At 38.8% G+C, this 17,088-nt stretch overlaps 1 protein-coding gene across 4 annotated transcripts in view; it reads right to left on the reverse strand.

The window, feature by feature from the left end:
* Window positions 1-17,088, reverse strand: part of MYO5A (myosin VA) — a 183,665-nt gene that overhangs the window by 72,865 nt on the left and 93,712 nt on the right. For all 4 annotated transcript variants that reach the window (XM_067747313.1, XM_067747305.1, XM_067747294.1 and 1 more), the window contains exons 10-16: window positions 12,914-13,179; window positions 12,204-12,285; window positions 8,742-8,882; window positions 6,390-6,515; window positions 5,007-5,090; window positions 2,344-2,505; window positions 1,066-1,163 (exon numbers count right to left, since the gene is read on the reverse strand). In XM_067747313.1, the coding sequence (XP_067603414.1) occupies window positions 1,066-1,163; window positions 2,344-2,505; window positions 5,007-5,090; window positions 6,390-6,515; window positions 8,742-8,882; window positions 12,204-12,285; window positions 12,914-13,179 (959 nt within the window). The remainder of the gene's footprint in view (window positions 1-1,065; window positions 1,164-2,343; window positions 2,506-5,006; window positions 5,091-6,389; window positions 6,516-8,741; window positions 8,883-12,203; window positions 12,286-12,913; window positions 13,180-17,088) is intronic.

Raw genomic sequence — 17,088 nt, forward strand, 5'->3', positions numbered from 1 at the left:
AATACATTATTCTAAGGAGATAATCAGGCAAATATATAAAAATGTTTGGCAAAAGATGTTTATCATAGCCATAGGAATAACCCAAACGGCCATCAATAGGGAATAATTTAAAAGAATGGTGTTATGTGTATATAATGGGATATGATGTAGCCATTAAAATGATGATGTGGATTTGTATTTACTAACACAGAAAACACCCATAAGTTGAAAGCAGATACAAAACAACAATTACAGCATGATCCCTTCCATTTTATTAATCTCTCTCTCTCTCTCTCTCTCTCTCTCTCTCTCTCTCTCTCACACACACACACACACACACACACACATAGCAGGGAAGGAATATCAAGAAGGATCTATGCCAGTTAATACTTTTTATCTCTCTGGGTATAATGAAATGCTCTTTCATTTATTTTTACACCACTTTATATTTCCTGAAAATTGTTTTTATAATGTGCATGCATTACTTTCAAAATTAGAGAAATATTTCCGTTTTGGAAAAAACTTCCTCTCGCAAATGGTACTTGACACAGGACAAGATGTTTGGTAAAAGTAGACATTCTCTGATAGTTTCAACAGTTGAAAAGTAGCAGGGATGATTGTGAGCCTTTGCCAAAGCAACCTTATCTCACCCAGCTCTGGTTTTAACTAAAGTCCAAGTTAACCAAAAAGATCTTGAAATGAAGTAAATTACAAATAGAAAATAGTACTAGAAATGTGTGGTTGATCTCAACTTTTAAAATCATCAGAAGGCCAACTACTAATTTGTTCTCACATTTTTTTTTTTTGGCCACGTCGTGAGGCTTTGTGGGATCTTAGTTCCCTGATCTGACCAAGGATGGAACCCGGGTCCCTGGCAGTGGAAGCGTGGAGTCCTAACCACTGGACCACCAGGGAATTCCCTGTTTTCACGTTCTTAAAAGGGAACAAAAACGGAAAAAGTTCTATTAACTCGTTGTTTCCCTCTACAAGACATGAAGGTTTACCTAAGTATTTTTTCTCTGCTGCTGGTTTGGCAATCCTTATGAGATATGGATACTTTAAATTCAGCAGTTGAGAAATACTTACGTGAATGGGAACTTGAAGTCGTTAGGCTTAATACAGCGCACGTAGTGAGGGGTAGTGGCATTCAGGGTCTCCATAAGCAGGTGAAGGGAGTTTCGGAACTGCATGAAAAAGAGCAGAAAGGGGCATCAAGGTTTTGTCAAAGATGACATAAAACAACTGAAAATTTTCTTCAAATGACACTAGTGGAGATGACTTTGCCACCTGTGAACCTGACCAGCCCTCAACAGTGGAGCTGCTAGGGCTTTTGGTTCAAATTTGCTTAAACCCTACCATTTACATGATCACTCTGCTAAACAGATATTCTCGCTCCTCCCACCACCACCACTGCCCCCGCCTCTTTAAAACAGACTTTATTTTCTTAGAGCAGTTTGAGGTTCACAGCAAAATCATACAGAAGGTACAGAGATGTCCCCCATACCCCCTACCCTGGCAGAGGCATGGCCCCCTCCATTATCTACATTCTCCACCACAGCGGTACATGTGTTACAGTTGATGAACCTACTTAGACACATCATTATCACACATCATTATCATCATTACATTAGAGTTCATTCTTCCACCCACCCTTTTAATATAGATTTCTGTAGCTTTCTGTTGTACACTTAAAACTTTGACTAAAAATATGCTTGCTTTAAAGATATTAAGGTCATTTAATCATGTACAGTAGGAATTTTGCTGTATGATACTGAAAAAAGTAGCAGATGACTTAAAAGAGTATAGGAAATGGGGAGGGGCAGAGGATGGAAGAGTACAGCCAGGGTGGGGTTACCTTTAGGGACATGGGACCTGGGGGCTGTGGACCTGTGCCAGGCCCTGCTTCCTATCTGCTCAGGAAAACAAGCTGACTAGCACTCAGCCTCCTGCCCAAAGCCCCCAGCCCTAGTTCAGGCACTAAGCACGTGTGTCATGTTTCCCAGTCCCCTGGTGCATAAAACATCAAAGAAAGCAGAGGGCACGGTTCCTGGGCTGAAGGAGCTGTACAAATCCAGAGAGGAAACAGCCAGAGAACAAAACAGAGGCAGCAGTGGTTTGTGAGGGAGGATATGTACTGGAAGAATTAAAATGTAGAGAAAATTATTTTGGGAAACGCTTAAGCAGAGTTACGGGTCTATGTTAGGAGGGGAGAAGTATGAGTGGACAGTGTTCTGTGTTCTCACAGTGAAAGCTCCAGCCTCTCCTCACCTGAGGACCCCACCTGGGAGGCTGACAAAGGAAGACCTGAGGCTCCAGCTGAGCCAGAGGGGAAGTAGCACTGCAGCAGCGGCTCCCTGAACTCACCTGGTGCCCCACCGTTTTCTTGTGCTCTTTGGCCGCCTGGCCTGGTCTGCCTTTGGTGGGCTTTGCAGGAGTGCGGGTAAGGAGCGTGCGCCCTGAAGAGGTGGCTGAACTTGGACTGATGGCCTTCTCGTCATCTTGAAATAATTCTGGTAGCATCTTAAACTGAGTCAAAAACAGTAAAAGGAAATCACCTTTTAGGTGAAAGGAAATCTAAACCCAAACTCAATTGGAAATCTTCACAGAAACACTATGATGATTTGCAATCCATAGTGATTCCCTTCCTTAAGTAACCCCTTTCAGAGTCACATTCCAGAAATAATCAGTATCTGTGTTAGGAGCCAAAAATGTGAGAGGGAGGTGACATCAATGCTACAAAAATATAGATGGAAAAAATGCAGTAATTCTACAACCTTATTTGGGGGAAAACAAAATCAAAACTACTCCACTGAGACTTGAAATCTTAATCCACAGGAAATGGCCGCTCTAACCATTTTACTGGTTTTAAACGATAATTATTTTATGAGCAACCTACTAATTGAAAGTCTTATTACATCAGTTCCACCAAATGTTTTATCATCATGCTTCATCTGTCTACCCAATAACTCAAATGGTGGGTACCAACTAAAAACTATCACTGAAAATCTCATCAGGAAGGGTGTCACGAACTAGTTCTACAATTTAATAAGATTTTAAAAAATCATGAATTAACAGTAATTTTTAGAAAGTAATGTGCATTATTGGGAAAAAAAGTAAAAGGAAACCCTGCCCGTATCCTGTAAGCTTTGCATGACTGCATAATTCCTGCAATCAATTTTGTGTTCTACCAGGTTAAGGAAATGAAAGTCTATTAAAAGCTCTGGTCGTTAATAAATGGGTGGATAGTATAATTTAATGTGGTTGGAATACATTTTAAGGAACAAAAGAGACTTCAAACTAATCGACAGTAACATTTTGATATATGTACATATCTTTACAATAGTGAAACAGTCCACATAAATAAAATAAATCCTTCTTATAAGTCAGTGTAACTGCAATAGCCAATTATTTATCTAATAAACTCAGAATATCTCCAGAAGCAATAATTTTCTTAAGAGAGTTCTTTCATTTAAAAACAAAATTAATTTCATTTGGTATAATGTATCTATCAATTATAAGGGTAATTTAGGATATAATTCATGATGTATATAACAAATTGTTATACATGACATACCAATAATGGTTGCTTGCTGCACAAATGAATGTATCCCTTGCTTTACGGAATACATATAGCTTGGTTAGCTACAAAGCAGGGCAGGGGGTGGGGGTAGGGGAACGTTTTACCATTATCTTGTATCACAAAGGGGAAAAATAAGAGTTCCTAATAGATTTGATTTGAAAACTCAGCACAGAGTTAAGATGTAAGGCTATTCGATAATAGGCCAAGGACTCTAGGATCTATCTGACACACTTCTGTCATTTCCAAGTAAATTGCTAGCTCTACATTAGCGCTGCCTACCTAAACTTTGTTTTTCTCTCTTCTGTGTGAAATAGTTAATAGAGCTGGGTTGAAATATCATATTCACCACTAGCGTTAGAATTTAACTGAAGTTCTACAATATCTACCAGAAAACTACTCAGTGTTGAGAGTTCAGAACACATACACACATATAGATGCATATATATGTCTTCCTCTTCATACAAGTTATAAATTTAAAATTCTCTACATTGAGTTTTCATTAAAAAAAAAAAAGAGAACATTTCACATTGTCATATTAGAAACTACTCTACAATTTCTTCTTTAGGCAGTATTTCTGCTTCCTTGTGGGCCATTTTTCTCAGACTTCTTTCCTGGTTCTTCCTCAGGCCAGTCTCTAGGAGTTGGAATGCCTTACTCTCTACTATTTTTCACCTACTTGTTCTCCCTAAGCAATCTTATCCAGTCCTATTGCTTTAAATGCCATCTAGTTCTAAAGACTACCAAATTTATATCACTGACTCTGACTTTGCCTTTGACCTGCTGACTTTCATTTACAACTTCCTATATGACATGTCCACTTGACTATCTAATTGCCATCTCAGGCAAAACATGTCCAAGATAAAACTTTTTTTTTTTAATTGAAGCATAGCTGACCCACAATGTCATGCTAATTTCCACTGAACGGCAAAGCAACTCAGTTATACATATATATACATTCTTTTTTTTCATATTCATATTTTCATATTCGTATCCCTTCAAAATGACACAGCCAAAAACAACAACAACAACAAAATGTTTTCTCTCATGGTCTCTCACAAAGGCACAAGAGAGCCTATAACTGCCGTGGAGGCAAAAATTTCACATAAAACACCACCGCATAGTGGTTAAGAGTGCAGACTCTGAGCTCAATAGCCTGGGTTTTATCAATAATTTGGCTTGAAAACTTACTAGCTATGAAGTTTCCCTGCCTCAGTTCCCTCATCTGTAAAATGGGAGTAATGATAATATCACCTCATCATAGGATTAGGTGGGTTAACACTTGTAAGGCATTTAAAAAACAGGACCTGACACATGTATTGATAAATAGAAAACTAACAGTAAAGCTGATTTTGTTAGAACAATTATTATTACTGTTAAAAAGCTAATGCTTAAATAAGAAACATTTTAATGAATATATCCTGATTGGAGAAAGCCTATACATGGTTACCTTGCTTGATTTAAGAACTTTAATTTGTTCTTCAAAAACAGTGTCTTTATTCTTTTCCAGAAAGCCTTCACACTGGTATTCCACCTGAAAACACATGGGAAAATCTCCTTAGCTAATAAACTTTTGAATAGATATGATTGTCATCAACAACAAAAATATTTATTAGGCTCAGGCTATGTGATGGGCTCTCAGTGAAGTGTTATCATTAGTTTTATTCTAAGAAACTAGTACCATTCTTAGTAAGAAGCATGTTAACTCTAGAGTAAAACTCCCCAAATATTGTTTTTCCTAGGGAAGAGTGGCAGTGCTGATTAACTGTGATCTAAGATCATCCCAGTTCATGGGTAAGCAGACTCATAAGAAGCTGTTCTCTTCTCTCATGCAGGCCAAAGAGAGCTCCTCCAAGGCTGACCCACTGTATTTCCTTCAAACCTAGCTCACCGTCCCGCAGGGGTAAGTCTCCTCTGGGAGGGAAGAGATAAAAGCTGGAGAGAGGGTCAGAAGGAACAAATGGCTGTCTGGCAGAAAGTTGAAGTGGCAACGATGGATGTAGATGGAGGCTGGGTAAACGCTATATGATCCGGTAAGTAGAACTACATGAGAATGGACTCTCCCTGCTTCTAGAAGACGTCAGCCATCTACCACTCAGAGTCCCCAGCCTGTACCACAAAACCGTTAGGCGGCCCTGAAGCCATTCCAAGGTCTCCAGCTAGGAGCAGGACAGACTCGGAAAACCCTCCTAAAGGGTTCCTAAAGGGGACCATGGGGAGCTTACCAGAAGGCCACCCCACAACCTCCTGGAAATATAAACTAGTGTCATAGCTCCAGATTTTCTGAGTAGACTACAGAACCTGTGAAGCAGCAAGTCTGCATGCCTCATTAGTAGGGACCCACTGAATCAATCACAGAGGGTGACACACGCCCACAGTTTCTATTCTGAAACCGTTGGGTTTCAGAACCCAGAATCTTTTAGCAGAATCTGAGGCAGCAATCTGTAATCAAACATATTAACATTTCTACATTGAAATATATAAATATCCAGCCTAACTGGGATAAATAAAGACTATAAATAACCTCATGTTAGTTCAGGTCAAAAATCAGGCTTAGCCACTAAATGAATTATGAAAAGACATGGATTTCAGAGTTTCTTGGATTTCAGAATTATAGATAGAGGACTGTAAACATGTATTTATTTCTTAATATAATCCCATTTAGGTTAAAGAAAGAGAAAACCAATAAGCCAACACTTAAGCTTACTTTTCCTAAACGGAGCTAACGAATGCAAGCTCAGCAAAGAAAAAAATGCTATCTATTGACTATTGATTTTTTTTCCTCTTTGAGCTTAAGTATTCAAAAAGAAAAGAGATAATAAAACTTCCTTACTTTGTCAGCAAAATGCTGGATGATGAAAGCTTTGTTTGATAGACGGGGCTTCTCAAAGAGCGCACATTTGTTCAAATGTGTGTTGTACAATTTTTGGGCCCAAGTGTCATCTGTGCCTTTAGGCATCTACATTCAGGGGAAAAAAAAGAGAGAAAACAAGGTGAAAATTGTTATGAGACGCTTCTGATGCATCAACCAAGAGACCATGTTTTGGCTTTCCTAACAACTTTTACATCCAGTTTAGGAACTCATTCCTTCCACATTTCTCTCTTAGAGGCCCCAAACCAATGACTAATGAAAAGCTATGACTCAGACCTTCAGCAACTCAACCTGCCTATACCAGAGGTCATCAAATAAATATTCGATATGCTTTTAAAGCAACAAAAGCCTCACAGATGAAAGATGAAATATCATGACTATCATGTATTTTTAAAAATTTGTTAAATAAAAATAACATTTGCACACAGTGGGCCATTTATATAATTCAGAAAGGTATAAAATAGAGAATAGTCTCCTCTCACCATTTCCACCAATTTCTTTATCTTTCTGTCTTTAAAGGCATGGACACAAATAGGATTATTCTATAAACTCCTTGCATTTTTTTTTCTTCTTAACAATAGCATTCTTGTATTTATGGCCACTAGGTTGATACTGATTTTTTGTTATTATGAAAACTGCCACATGGCTCCTTTTACACAAAAAGCTTGAATACTTTTGTAAGCATATTCATACGGTAAATTCTCAGCAGTTCCACGGCTGGGTCAAAAGGTATGTGTATTTAAAATCTTCACAAATATTGTCAAATTTCCTCAAAAATATGCTGTACTAACTCATGCCCTTCATCAAGAGTATATATGCAATAAATGTCAATCTGGTGGACTTCCCTGGGGGTCCAGTGGTTGAGACTTTGCCTTCTAACGTAGGGGGTGCGGGTTTGATCCCTGGCTGGGGAGCTAAGATCCCACATGCCTTGTGGCCAAAAAAATCAAAACATAAAACAGAAGCAATACTGTAACAAATTCAATAAAGACTTTAAAAATGGTCCACATCAAAAACATCGTTAAGGGGCTTCCCTGGTGGCACAGTGCTTGAGAGTCCACCTGCCGATGCAGGGAACACGGGTTTGTGCCCCGGTCCGGGAGGATCCCACATGCCACGGAGCAGCTGGGCCCATGAGCCATGGCCGCTGAGCCTGCGCTTCCGGAGCCTGTGCTCCGCAACGGGAGAGGCCACAACAGTGAGAGGCCCGCATACCGCAAAAAAAAAAAAAGTCGTTAAAAAAATATCAACTTGGTATTATCAAATTTAAACTCATTTGATAGGTAAAAAGCAGTATCCCATTTTTGTTTTGATTTACACTTTATTTAATTTCAAGCAAGGTTGAGCACCTTTACATGCATTCTTTTTGTTTACTGAAGTACAGTTGACATATAATATTATATTAGTTTCAGTACAATATAGTGATTCAATATTTTTATAGATTATACTCCATGTGAAGTTATTATAAAATATTGGCTATATTCCCTGTGCTGTACATAACATCCTTGTATCTCTTATTTATCTTATAGCTAGTAGTTTGTTCCTCTTAATCCCGCCTTCACCTATCTTGCCCTTCCCCCTAACCATCTTCACAATGGTAACCACTAGTTTGTTCTCTAGTATCTGTGAGGCTCTTTTTGTTTTGTTACATTCACTTGTTTGTTTTATTTTTTAGATTCTACATATACGTGAAAAGATACAGTATTTGTCTGTGCGTTCTTAATGTTGCAGGAAATCTGGATGCTTAGGAGGATCAACCTACGTTAAGTGGTAATTTATGGCATATAAATTAAAGAGCAACTAAGAGAGAGGATAGGTTATTTGTCTAGGATAACTCAGTTAGCAGTAAAGCTGGGGATCTGATATACTTTCCACATGCTGCATCTTCAAATATTAAAGCTAAAACTCCCTCTCCACCATATATATCAGTACTAAAGAACAACTAGTCAATTTTAAAATTATGGATATTTAGAACTGTTATTCAAAATGCCTTTTGTACAATTTCTTGCATTTCTTTAACTATACCATACCACTGAACAGAAAGTACCAAATATAAGCATATCAATAACAAAAGTGGCTAAAATTGGTAGTAGTTATATCTAATGCCAATGAGAAGGGAGATTCTCCTGGTTTCAAACGTATTTTGAACTCTTTGGGTCTAGTGACCCTTCAGAATGCAAGTTAGGGTGACCTCCACTTGTTGCCACCATGGCACCTCATGGTGTACTAGTGAATCTCTGCTTAAACCCATTTACCATTTGACCTTGATGTATCAATTTTCATATACTAAGTACATCAGAAGATCATACTTACCCTGCATTCCTCATCCAGCAAATCTAGAATGCCCAGTTTAGATTCTATAAGATTAATGCAAGGCTGATTATCATAAAAATCTATGAGTGTCCATGGAATTTGTTCTTTCATATATTCCTCTTGTTCTAATTTGAAGACATGCTGAAATGAAAAAGAAAAAGCTGGCATTACTGCATCATTGTCATAAATAATGTTAGTCAAGAAACATTTATAAAAGGACACCAACATAATTTGAGATAGTCAATGGCTTCTAGCAACCATCTTGGAGAAGCATGATTTACATGCAGAGAACAAAATGAGAAAGCAAATATAAACCACAGACAGCAAAGCCTCCGCAATATAGGATTTTCGGCAAACAAGAAAATCTAAGTATGTGAATACTTAAATAGCTGATAAATATGGCAGTCTTTTTGATTTTTTGATATACATCCCAAACTGCACTATATACTTTTTGGTCCCTTAAATTATTACACAGTGTTGCTGACCACATGGGCACAGAAATGCCTTAGCTGGCCTTGAACAACTATGCAGAGAGGATGCCCTCCAGACTACTGAAGCATTCTGGGTGATGCTTACAGCATAACAAAGTAATTCTCTTAAGGGACTGTGGTGTTGAAGTTCATGTGTCTCAGAATTAGATTAACAGTTGGTCTTTTCTGTCTGCCTTGATTATCCTCCACAGTCAGGGAATCTACGGCTCACTTTTCTGGCTTCTACACCCAAATCTGCAAGCAGCTGCAACCACTAAGAATCCATTGCTATTTCTGCTAAATGCTTCTCATCTCCATTGAGAAGCAATGGCTGAAGCATTTAGCAGAAATATGTATTGACTGCCTATCCTAGGCCAGTCACTGCATACCATTAGCAAAATAGACATGGGCTCTGCCCTCATGGACTTTGAAGACTAGTGGGAGAAACAGAAATCAAGTATTCACAAGAAATATAATTACAAACTGTAATAATGTTCCAGAGGAAAATAATGGCGAGCTATGAGAGCAGGAGTCCTTATCCAGTTTGGATACAGGGTGGCGAGGGAAGGCTTCCTTGAGGAAGGGCTGTGTGATCTGGGTTCTTCAGTGAAAGGTAGTTAAGTTGGTCCAGGAGGGAAGGGCAATCCAACCACTGCTGCAGCTCCTGCTTCAAGCTGCACAGCCAATGAAGACAACCCATAAATTCTAGTCTCCACAGATGCTAATGACCTCTACTCATTTGTTCTTGGAGGGTTCTGGTTTCTTTCTTGTCTCCTTTGTCACCTTGGTTCATCTCACACATCTTGCAACTTTTCTAGGAAGATAAGCCCTCTGTGGCTATTACCAGACAACATATATTTCCTAGAACCCCAAACCCCATGAAACTTAGGGGTTACCAAGATTTCTGATGCTTTACTCTCCTCACACATCTGGAACTTTTCCACTTTATTCTACACTTATTATAATACTGCTCTTGGCTCATTTACAGCATTTATAGTCTAACCAGCTGCAAAAGCTTTAGTTAAAAAAAACAACGACAACCAAACCTGTCATCCATATGAATATTTATGTCATGTTAATTAGAAAGCAAATTTCTTCTGTTGATTAATGAGAAGGCAAATAGGGCACCATGTGTCAGCAAGATGCCCTGTCTGATGGTACCAATAATTTCCAAAACAATGAGCCCTATCTTTTTTTAAATTCATTAATTTACATGCAGTGCAGTTTCCACATTGACAACAAAAACACTGCTCCAAACTTTAGAGCCTGTTTCTCATACAAGTCTCTACGTTTAGTTTGGCAAAATCCATGGCGCCTCAAAAATTTTCGATTCTCAATTGCCAAAATGACAGGTGGGCATGAGGTTCAATATGGCAAGAGATCCTTGGTGGATAAGGTAATGCCTCCAAGCACTAAACCTGCCAATCACCACGTTTCTCCTGCCCACTGCCCTACCCACAGCCCCTGCTGAGGGAGCAGCCCTAAGCACCAAATTCTTTACTGTGAGACCCCATGCTCCTAGTCACAGCTAGTCAAGTGCCAGAGATCTCTGATGAACGAATGAACTGGGTTAATCAAATTCTGTTTCTCGGGTATAAAAACTAGGAAACAGGCAATTAACAGTGGAAGCTGATGCTGAAAGAAGTCAAGATGAATGAGAGTTAAACAAGTTAAGAGGATGGGAGCATTCCAACCACTGCTTGGTTCACAGGAAGTGTGAGGTGAGTGAGGAAGCAGAAACCTTGACAAAATATATACAGAACAGAAGAAAAATATATGCCATCTGATAAGAGGGAGTGGAGCAGTTGTGCAGAGAGAGGCTAGGATGCAGTGTGTGTGTGTGTGTGTGTGTGTGTAAGTGTGTGTAAGTGTGTGTAAGTGTGTGTGTGTGTGTGTGAGAGAGAGAAAGAGAGGAGAAACAGATGGATAGAGACAGAAAGAGGGAAAGAGAAAGGAGAGAGTCAGAAACACACATGCAGAGATATGAGGTCCTTGAGAAATAAACAAATTAGCCAGTCCTTAATAAGGCTGGCACTGGTTCCTTTTCTTCTAGTCACCTTGTGCCAAAATATACTGGGAAAGAACAGAAGGTTGTGCCACTGATTAAAATATTAAGAAACTCAGGAAAACCTTGAGAAAAAATAAAGCTCAATTTAGTCTCTGATAGGTTTTTATTAATGTTCCTTATGCAGAGATGCAAAATACACCAGTCATATTCTTGTAGAAACAGTCATAAGCCTAAGATTTTAAGATCACCTCTACATTATTTCACTGTACTAAGTAGCTTAATTTGCTAAATAAAGGTGGTCCAAGTTTTTTTCAAAGTACATGCAATATTTTTTGAAAATGAAATAGTTTAAAGGTTTTATGATGATGAGCAACAATCCTTTGTCCTATCCCTCCCCCACCCCAGTCTCACTCCCTGGAAGTGACCATTTTTAACTCCCTCAGCTATTTCTTCTGATATTTACCTCTAAAGAATATGCTTACCAGCTATTTTTTTATTTATTCATTTGAAACATTATCTATTGATTTATTGATATATATATATATATAGAAAAGAGAATATGTCCTGGCTTTCTTGTTCTGACCTCTTGCTAATACAGCAAGTAAGAGTTAAGACAGTCATAACTCCACATATAGTTAGCCTCAGGAACGACCAACTGAAGGATATCCCTGGGATCAAAGTTTTACACCCCCTATATTGCTACTTAACACACTTTCGGCTTCCCTCTCTCAATTTATTTGGACCAAGTTTTCACTATTCTCAGACAGCAATCCAAGGATGACCTTGAATCCAATCTGGACCATAAACATCTTTCCAAGGTTGCAGCATTTACTAATCCTAAATTCCTCAGCAGTTTAGCTGTTTTAAACCATAGATAATAATTGTAATTCACAACTTCATTTCTGGAACCAAACTTTAAACACATACTAGGAATTCGAGAGAATAATTTTTGGTAGAATATTATTCAAGCAAGAAAATTCTTACCATATTGAATTGCTGCTGTAGTTTTTCATTTGCATAATTTATGCAGAACTGTTCAAAACTATTTATCTCAAATGTTTCAAATCTGTAAAACCAAAAATAATATGGGAAGAGGAGAAAAAGGAAGAAATAACTTTAAAAAATATTCAAAATGTGCAAATCAGAAAGAAAGAAATAGGAAATTCCTCAACATTGTGAAACTTTCTTTCCACATCAGTGAAGATAAATAAGGGTTTTTAACTCAGTAACATGAAATATGTACCCAGCAGATAAGCATCAGCCAGGTGGCAGAGAGATTTTTTAAAGGCTGCAGCCTATGGACGTGTCTAACAGTATATGCTTTGGACGGCATATTCATCCTCAAGTAGGGAACGATCAGAATTACGATAAAGCCATTGCTCTTGTCAGGTCACAGATGCACAGTGTCTATATACACATAGAAAGGAACGGGGAATAGAAATTTCATACACTCTTTTGAAAAACTGAACCAGATAATGAAAAAGGCATCGTACAGCGCAAATGTACAGGAAGGGTTTTAACATTAAAGAAAGGTACCCAGAGAAGGCAAACTAGCAAATGAAATTAGCCTTTTAAAAATTCTCTTCTAATTTTCCCTTCTCCTCACCAGTAGGAAACATAATCAAATACCCACTTAGAGTTACTAGATAGTCTCTAGAAAGAAACGCTCAGACCACTAAGCCAAACACACTTACCCATAAATGTCCAGCACGCCGATAAAAGAGTGCTGTTTGACAGCAGAATGGAGAACCTGATTGACATGATCTACAATCCAGTTAAAGAGCTTGGCATAGATGTGCTTGGCCAGTGCATCGCGGGCATTCGTGGCCTGCAGCTTGGAGATGGGCTTGATGTATGTCTCCGCGGCAGTAGCCAGCTTCCGATGGCAGAGCCAGTGACACATCTCCTCAAAGTCCACAGCCATGAGGTCACAGAAGATGCTGAGAGGTTCATGCCTGGGCTGCCAAAAGAGAATGGGTTATTTCCTAGGACCAGATCAATTAAGCAAAAATTTACTAAAAAATACTAACAAAGAGGGAACAATTAAAACCCCACAATTTCTTTGTTATAACAAACACCAAGATCACCTGAAGCTGATCAATGATAATCACAATCACCCATCAAACCAGCATCTAGGCAGCATTTTGTAATCTCTTCTAGGGCTCATTTTAAAATTACCTCTTCCTTTGTTTCCTGAGAGTACTTGTTTGGATCTCTCTTCAGCCACATTCAGTCAGTCAGTCAGTCAGTCAGTCAGAAAATGAGTCAGTTTGTCTACAAATGTTTACTGAGCATCTATTATATGCCAGCAAACAAAAGCAGACATGTACCCTGTCCTCCTAGAACTTAGAGTCACCAGGGGAAATAGGTGTTAACTAAATGATTGCTCCCTAAAATTAAAATTACTACAAAGGAGGACACTATACTAAGATGCCATGTGAAAGGAGAATGCCCTATGGAGGGAGGCAGGAGACAGGGCCTTGAGAAATGGAGTTGAGATCTGAAGGATGAGAAGGTGTTAACTCAGTGAAAGGGTCTTCCAAGCTGAGGGGACATCTGGTAGAGAAGTCGTGTGGTGGGAGGGAAACCAGAGATGTGAGGGATTGAAGCTGAGTGAGGGAGAAAATATATGAGATGAAGCCAGAGGCTATACTATGGCTGGTCTTTCCGCTAAGAGCAATGGGGGCCCATGGGGGGGTACTGAAGGGTTATAAACAGTTAACCTGATGGTTATTTGTGTGACTTCTTAGACTAGAATCTCTAATCTAAGCATCCCCTGTATCACCTACAGGGATCCCTGTATCACCTACAGGGATCCCTGTATCCCCTACAGCTGTCTTCCACAGGCTTTGCATGAGTAGGCATTCAATAAATACTTGTTTAATTTAACCCATGTTCGTGCATTATATTTTTCAACATCTTCACTCGCACGTTTCAACTGCATCTGATAACATTCCTGGGGAATAGGTAGGGTGAACACTCTTATCTCTACTTTACAAATGAGGAAATAAGATCCAAGAGAATAGTTTGTTGAAAATCACACAACCACGGATTTCCCTGGTGGTCCAGTGGCTAAGGCTCGACGCTCCCAATGCAGGAGGCTCAGGTTTGATCCTTTGTCAGGGAACTAGACCCCACATGCGGCAACTAAGAGTTCGCATGCCGCAAGTACAGATCCCGCATGCCACAACTAAGACCCGGCACAGCCAAATAAATAAATAAATATTTTAAAAAAAAAATCACACAACAAGTTTATGTCAGAATTGCCATTAGAACCTGGGTCTCCTGACAGCCTCATCCCCTGACCCTTCCCACTGAAGCAGTCCTTTCCTTCTTTCATCTCCCCTCCTCCCAAGTAATCACTTCAGATACAAATCACCACCATTACCAACAACATGGATCAACTCCCTTAAATAAGCAGCTTATTTCATTCATTCATATACATGAATGGTGTGACACCATTTAGAAGCAGATCAGCACTCTCTAAACATTCTATTAGATCAACGTTGTTAACTGTTTTGTTCAAATTTTCTATAACTTAACTAATTTTTGCATTTCTTTACCTATCAGTAATTTAGAGAGGTCAGTAATATCCCACTATGATGGATTTGTCTTTTTTTTTTAACATCTTTATTGGAGTATAATTGCTTTACAATGGTGTGTCAGTTTCTGCTTTATAACAAAGTGAATCAATTATACATATACATATGTGCCCAAATCTCTTCCCTCTTGCGTCTCCCTCCCACTCTCCCTATTCCACCCCTCTAGGTGGTCACAAAGCACCGAGCTGATCTCCCTGGGCTATGTGGGGATGTGGCATATATACAAAATGGAATATTACTCAGCCATAAAAAGGAATGAAACTGAGTTATTTGTAGTGAGGTGGATGGACCTAGAGACTCTCATACAGAGTGAAGTAAGTCAGAAAGAGAAAAACAAATACCGTATGCCAACACATACACATGGAATCTAAAAAAAAAAAAAAGAAAATGGTCAGAAGAACCTAGGGGCAAGACGGGAATAAAGATGCAGAGCTACTAGAGAAAGGACTTGAGGATACAGGGAGGGGGAAGGGTAAGCTGTGACAAAGTGAGAGAGTGGCATGGACATATATACACTACCAAACGTAAGGTAGATAGCTAGTGGGAAGCAGCCGCATAGCACAGGGAGATCATCTCGGTGCTCTGTGACCACCTAGAGGGGTGGGATAGCGAGGGTGGGAGGGAGGGAGATGCAAGAGGGAAGAGATATGGGGACATATGTATATGTATAACTGATTCGCTTTGTTATAAAGCAGAAACTGACACACCATTGTAAAGCAATTATACTCTAAAAAAGATGTTATAAAATATATAAAAAAATAATGATAGTGAAGATGATCCAGGACCTCGGAAAAAGAATGGAGGCAAAGATCGAGAAGATGCAAGAAGTGGTTAACAAAGACCTAGAAGAATTAAAGAACAAATAAACAGAGATGAACAATACAATAACTGAATTGAAAACTACATTAGAAGGAATCAATAGCAGAATAACTGAGGCAGAAGAACAGATAAGTGACCTGGAAGACAGAATGGTGGAATTCACTGTTGCAGAACAGAATCAAGAGAAAAGAATGAAAAGAAAGAAAGACAGCCTAAGAGACCTCTGGGACAACATTAAACGCAACAACATTCGCATTATAGGGGTCCCAAAAGGGGAAGAGAGAGAGCAAGAACCCGAAAAAATATTTGAAGAGATTATAGTCGAAAACTTCCCTAACATGGGAAAGGAAATAGCCAGGAAGTCCAGGAAGCACAGAGAGTCCCATACAGGATAAACCCAAGGAGAAACATGCCTAGACACATAGTAACCAAATTGGCAAAAATTAAAGACAAAGAAAAATTATTGAAAGCAGCAAGGGAAAAACAACAAATAACATACAAGGGAACTCCCATAAGAAGTTCAGAAACTCAGCAGAAACTCTACAAGCCAGAAGGGAGTGGCATGACATATTTAAAGTGATGAAACGGAAGAAACTACAACCAAGATGACTCTACCCGGCAAGGATCTCATTCAGATTCGATGGAGAAATCAAAAGCTTTACAGACAAACAAAAGGTAAGAGAATTCAGCAACCACGAAACCACCTCTACAACAAATGCTAAAGGAACTTCTCTAAGTGGGAAACACAAGAGAAGAAAAGGACCTACAAAAACAAACCCAAAACAATTAAGAAAATGGTAATAGGAACATACATATCGATAATTACCTTAAAAGTGAATGGATTAAATGCTCCAACCAAAAGACAGAGGCTTGCTGAATGAATACAAAAACAAGACCCATATATATGCTGTCTACAAGAGACCCACTTCAGACCTAGGGACACATACAGACTGAAAGTTAGGGGATGGAAAAAGATACTCCATGCAAACGGAAATCAAAAGAAAGCTGGAGTAGCAATACTTATATCAGATAAAACAGACTTTAAAATAAAGAATGTTACCAGAGACAAGGAAGGACACTACATAATGATCAAGGGATCAATCCAAGAAGAAGATATAACAATTATAAATATATATGCACCCAACATAGGAGCACCTCAATACATAAGGCAACTGCTAACAGCTATAAAAGAGGAAATTGACAGTAACACAATAATAGTGGGGGACTTTAACACCTCACTTACACCAATGGACAGATCATCCCGACCAAAAATTAATAAGGAAACAGAAGCTTTAAATGACACAATAGACCAGATAGATTTAATTGATATTTATAGGACATTCCATCCAAAACCAGCAGATTACACTTTCTTCTCAAGTGTGCACAGAATATTCTCCAGGATTGATCACATCTTGGGTCACAAGTCAAGCCTAAGTAAATTTAAGAAA

This window comes from Pseudorca crassidens, chromosome 1, assembly GCF_039906515.1.
Source record: "Pseudorca crassidens isolate mPseCra1 chromosome 1, mPseCra1.hap1, whole genome shotgun sequence".
Classification (NCBI taxonomy): Eukaryota; Metazoa; Chordata; class Mammalia; order Artiodactyla; family Delphinidae; genus Pseudorca; species Pseudorca crassidens.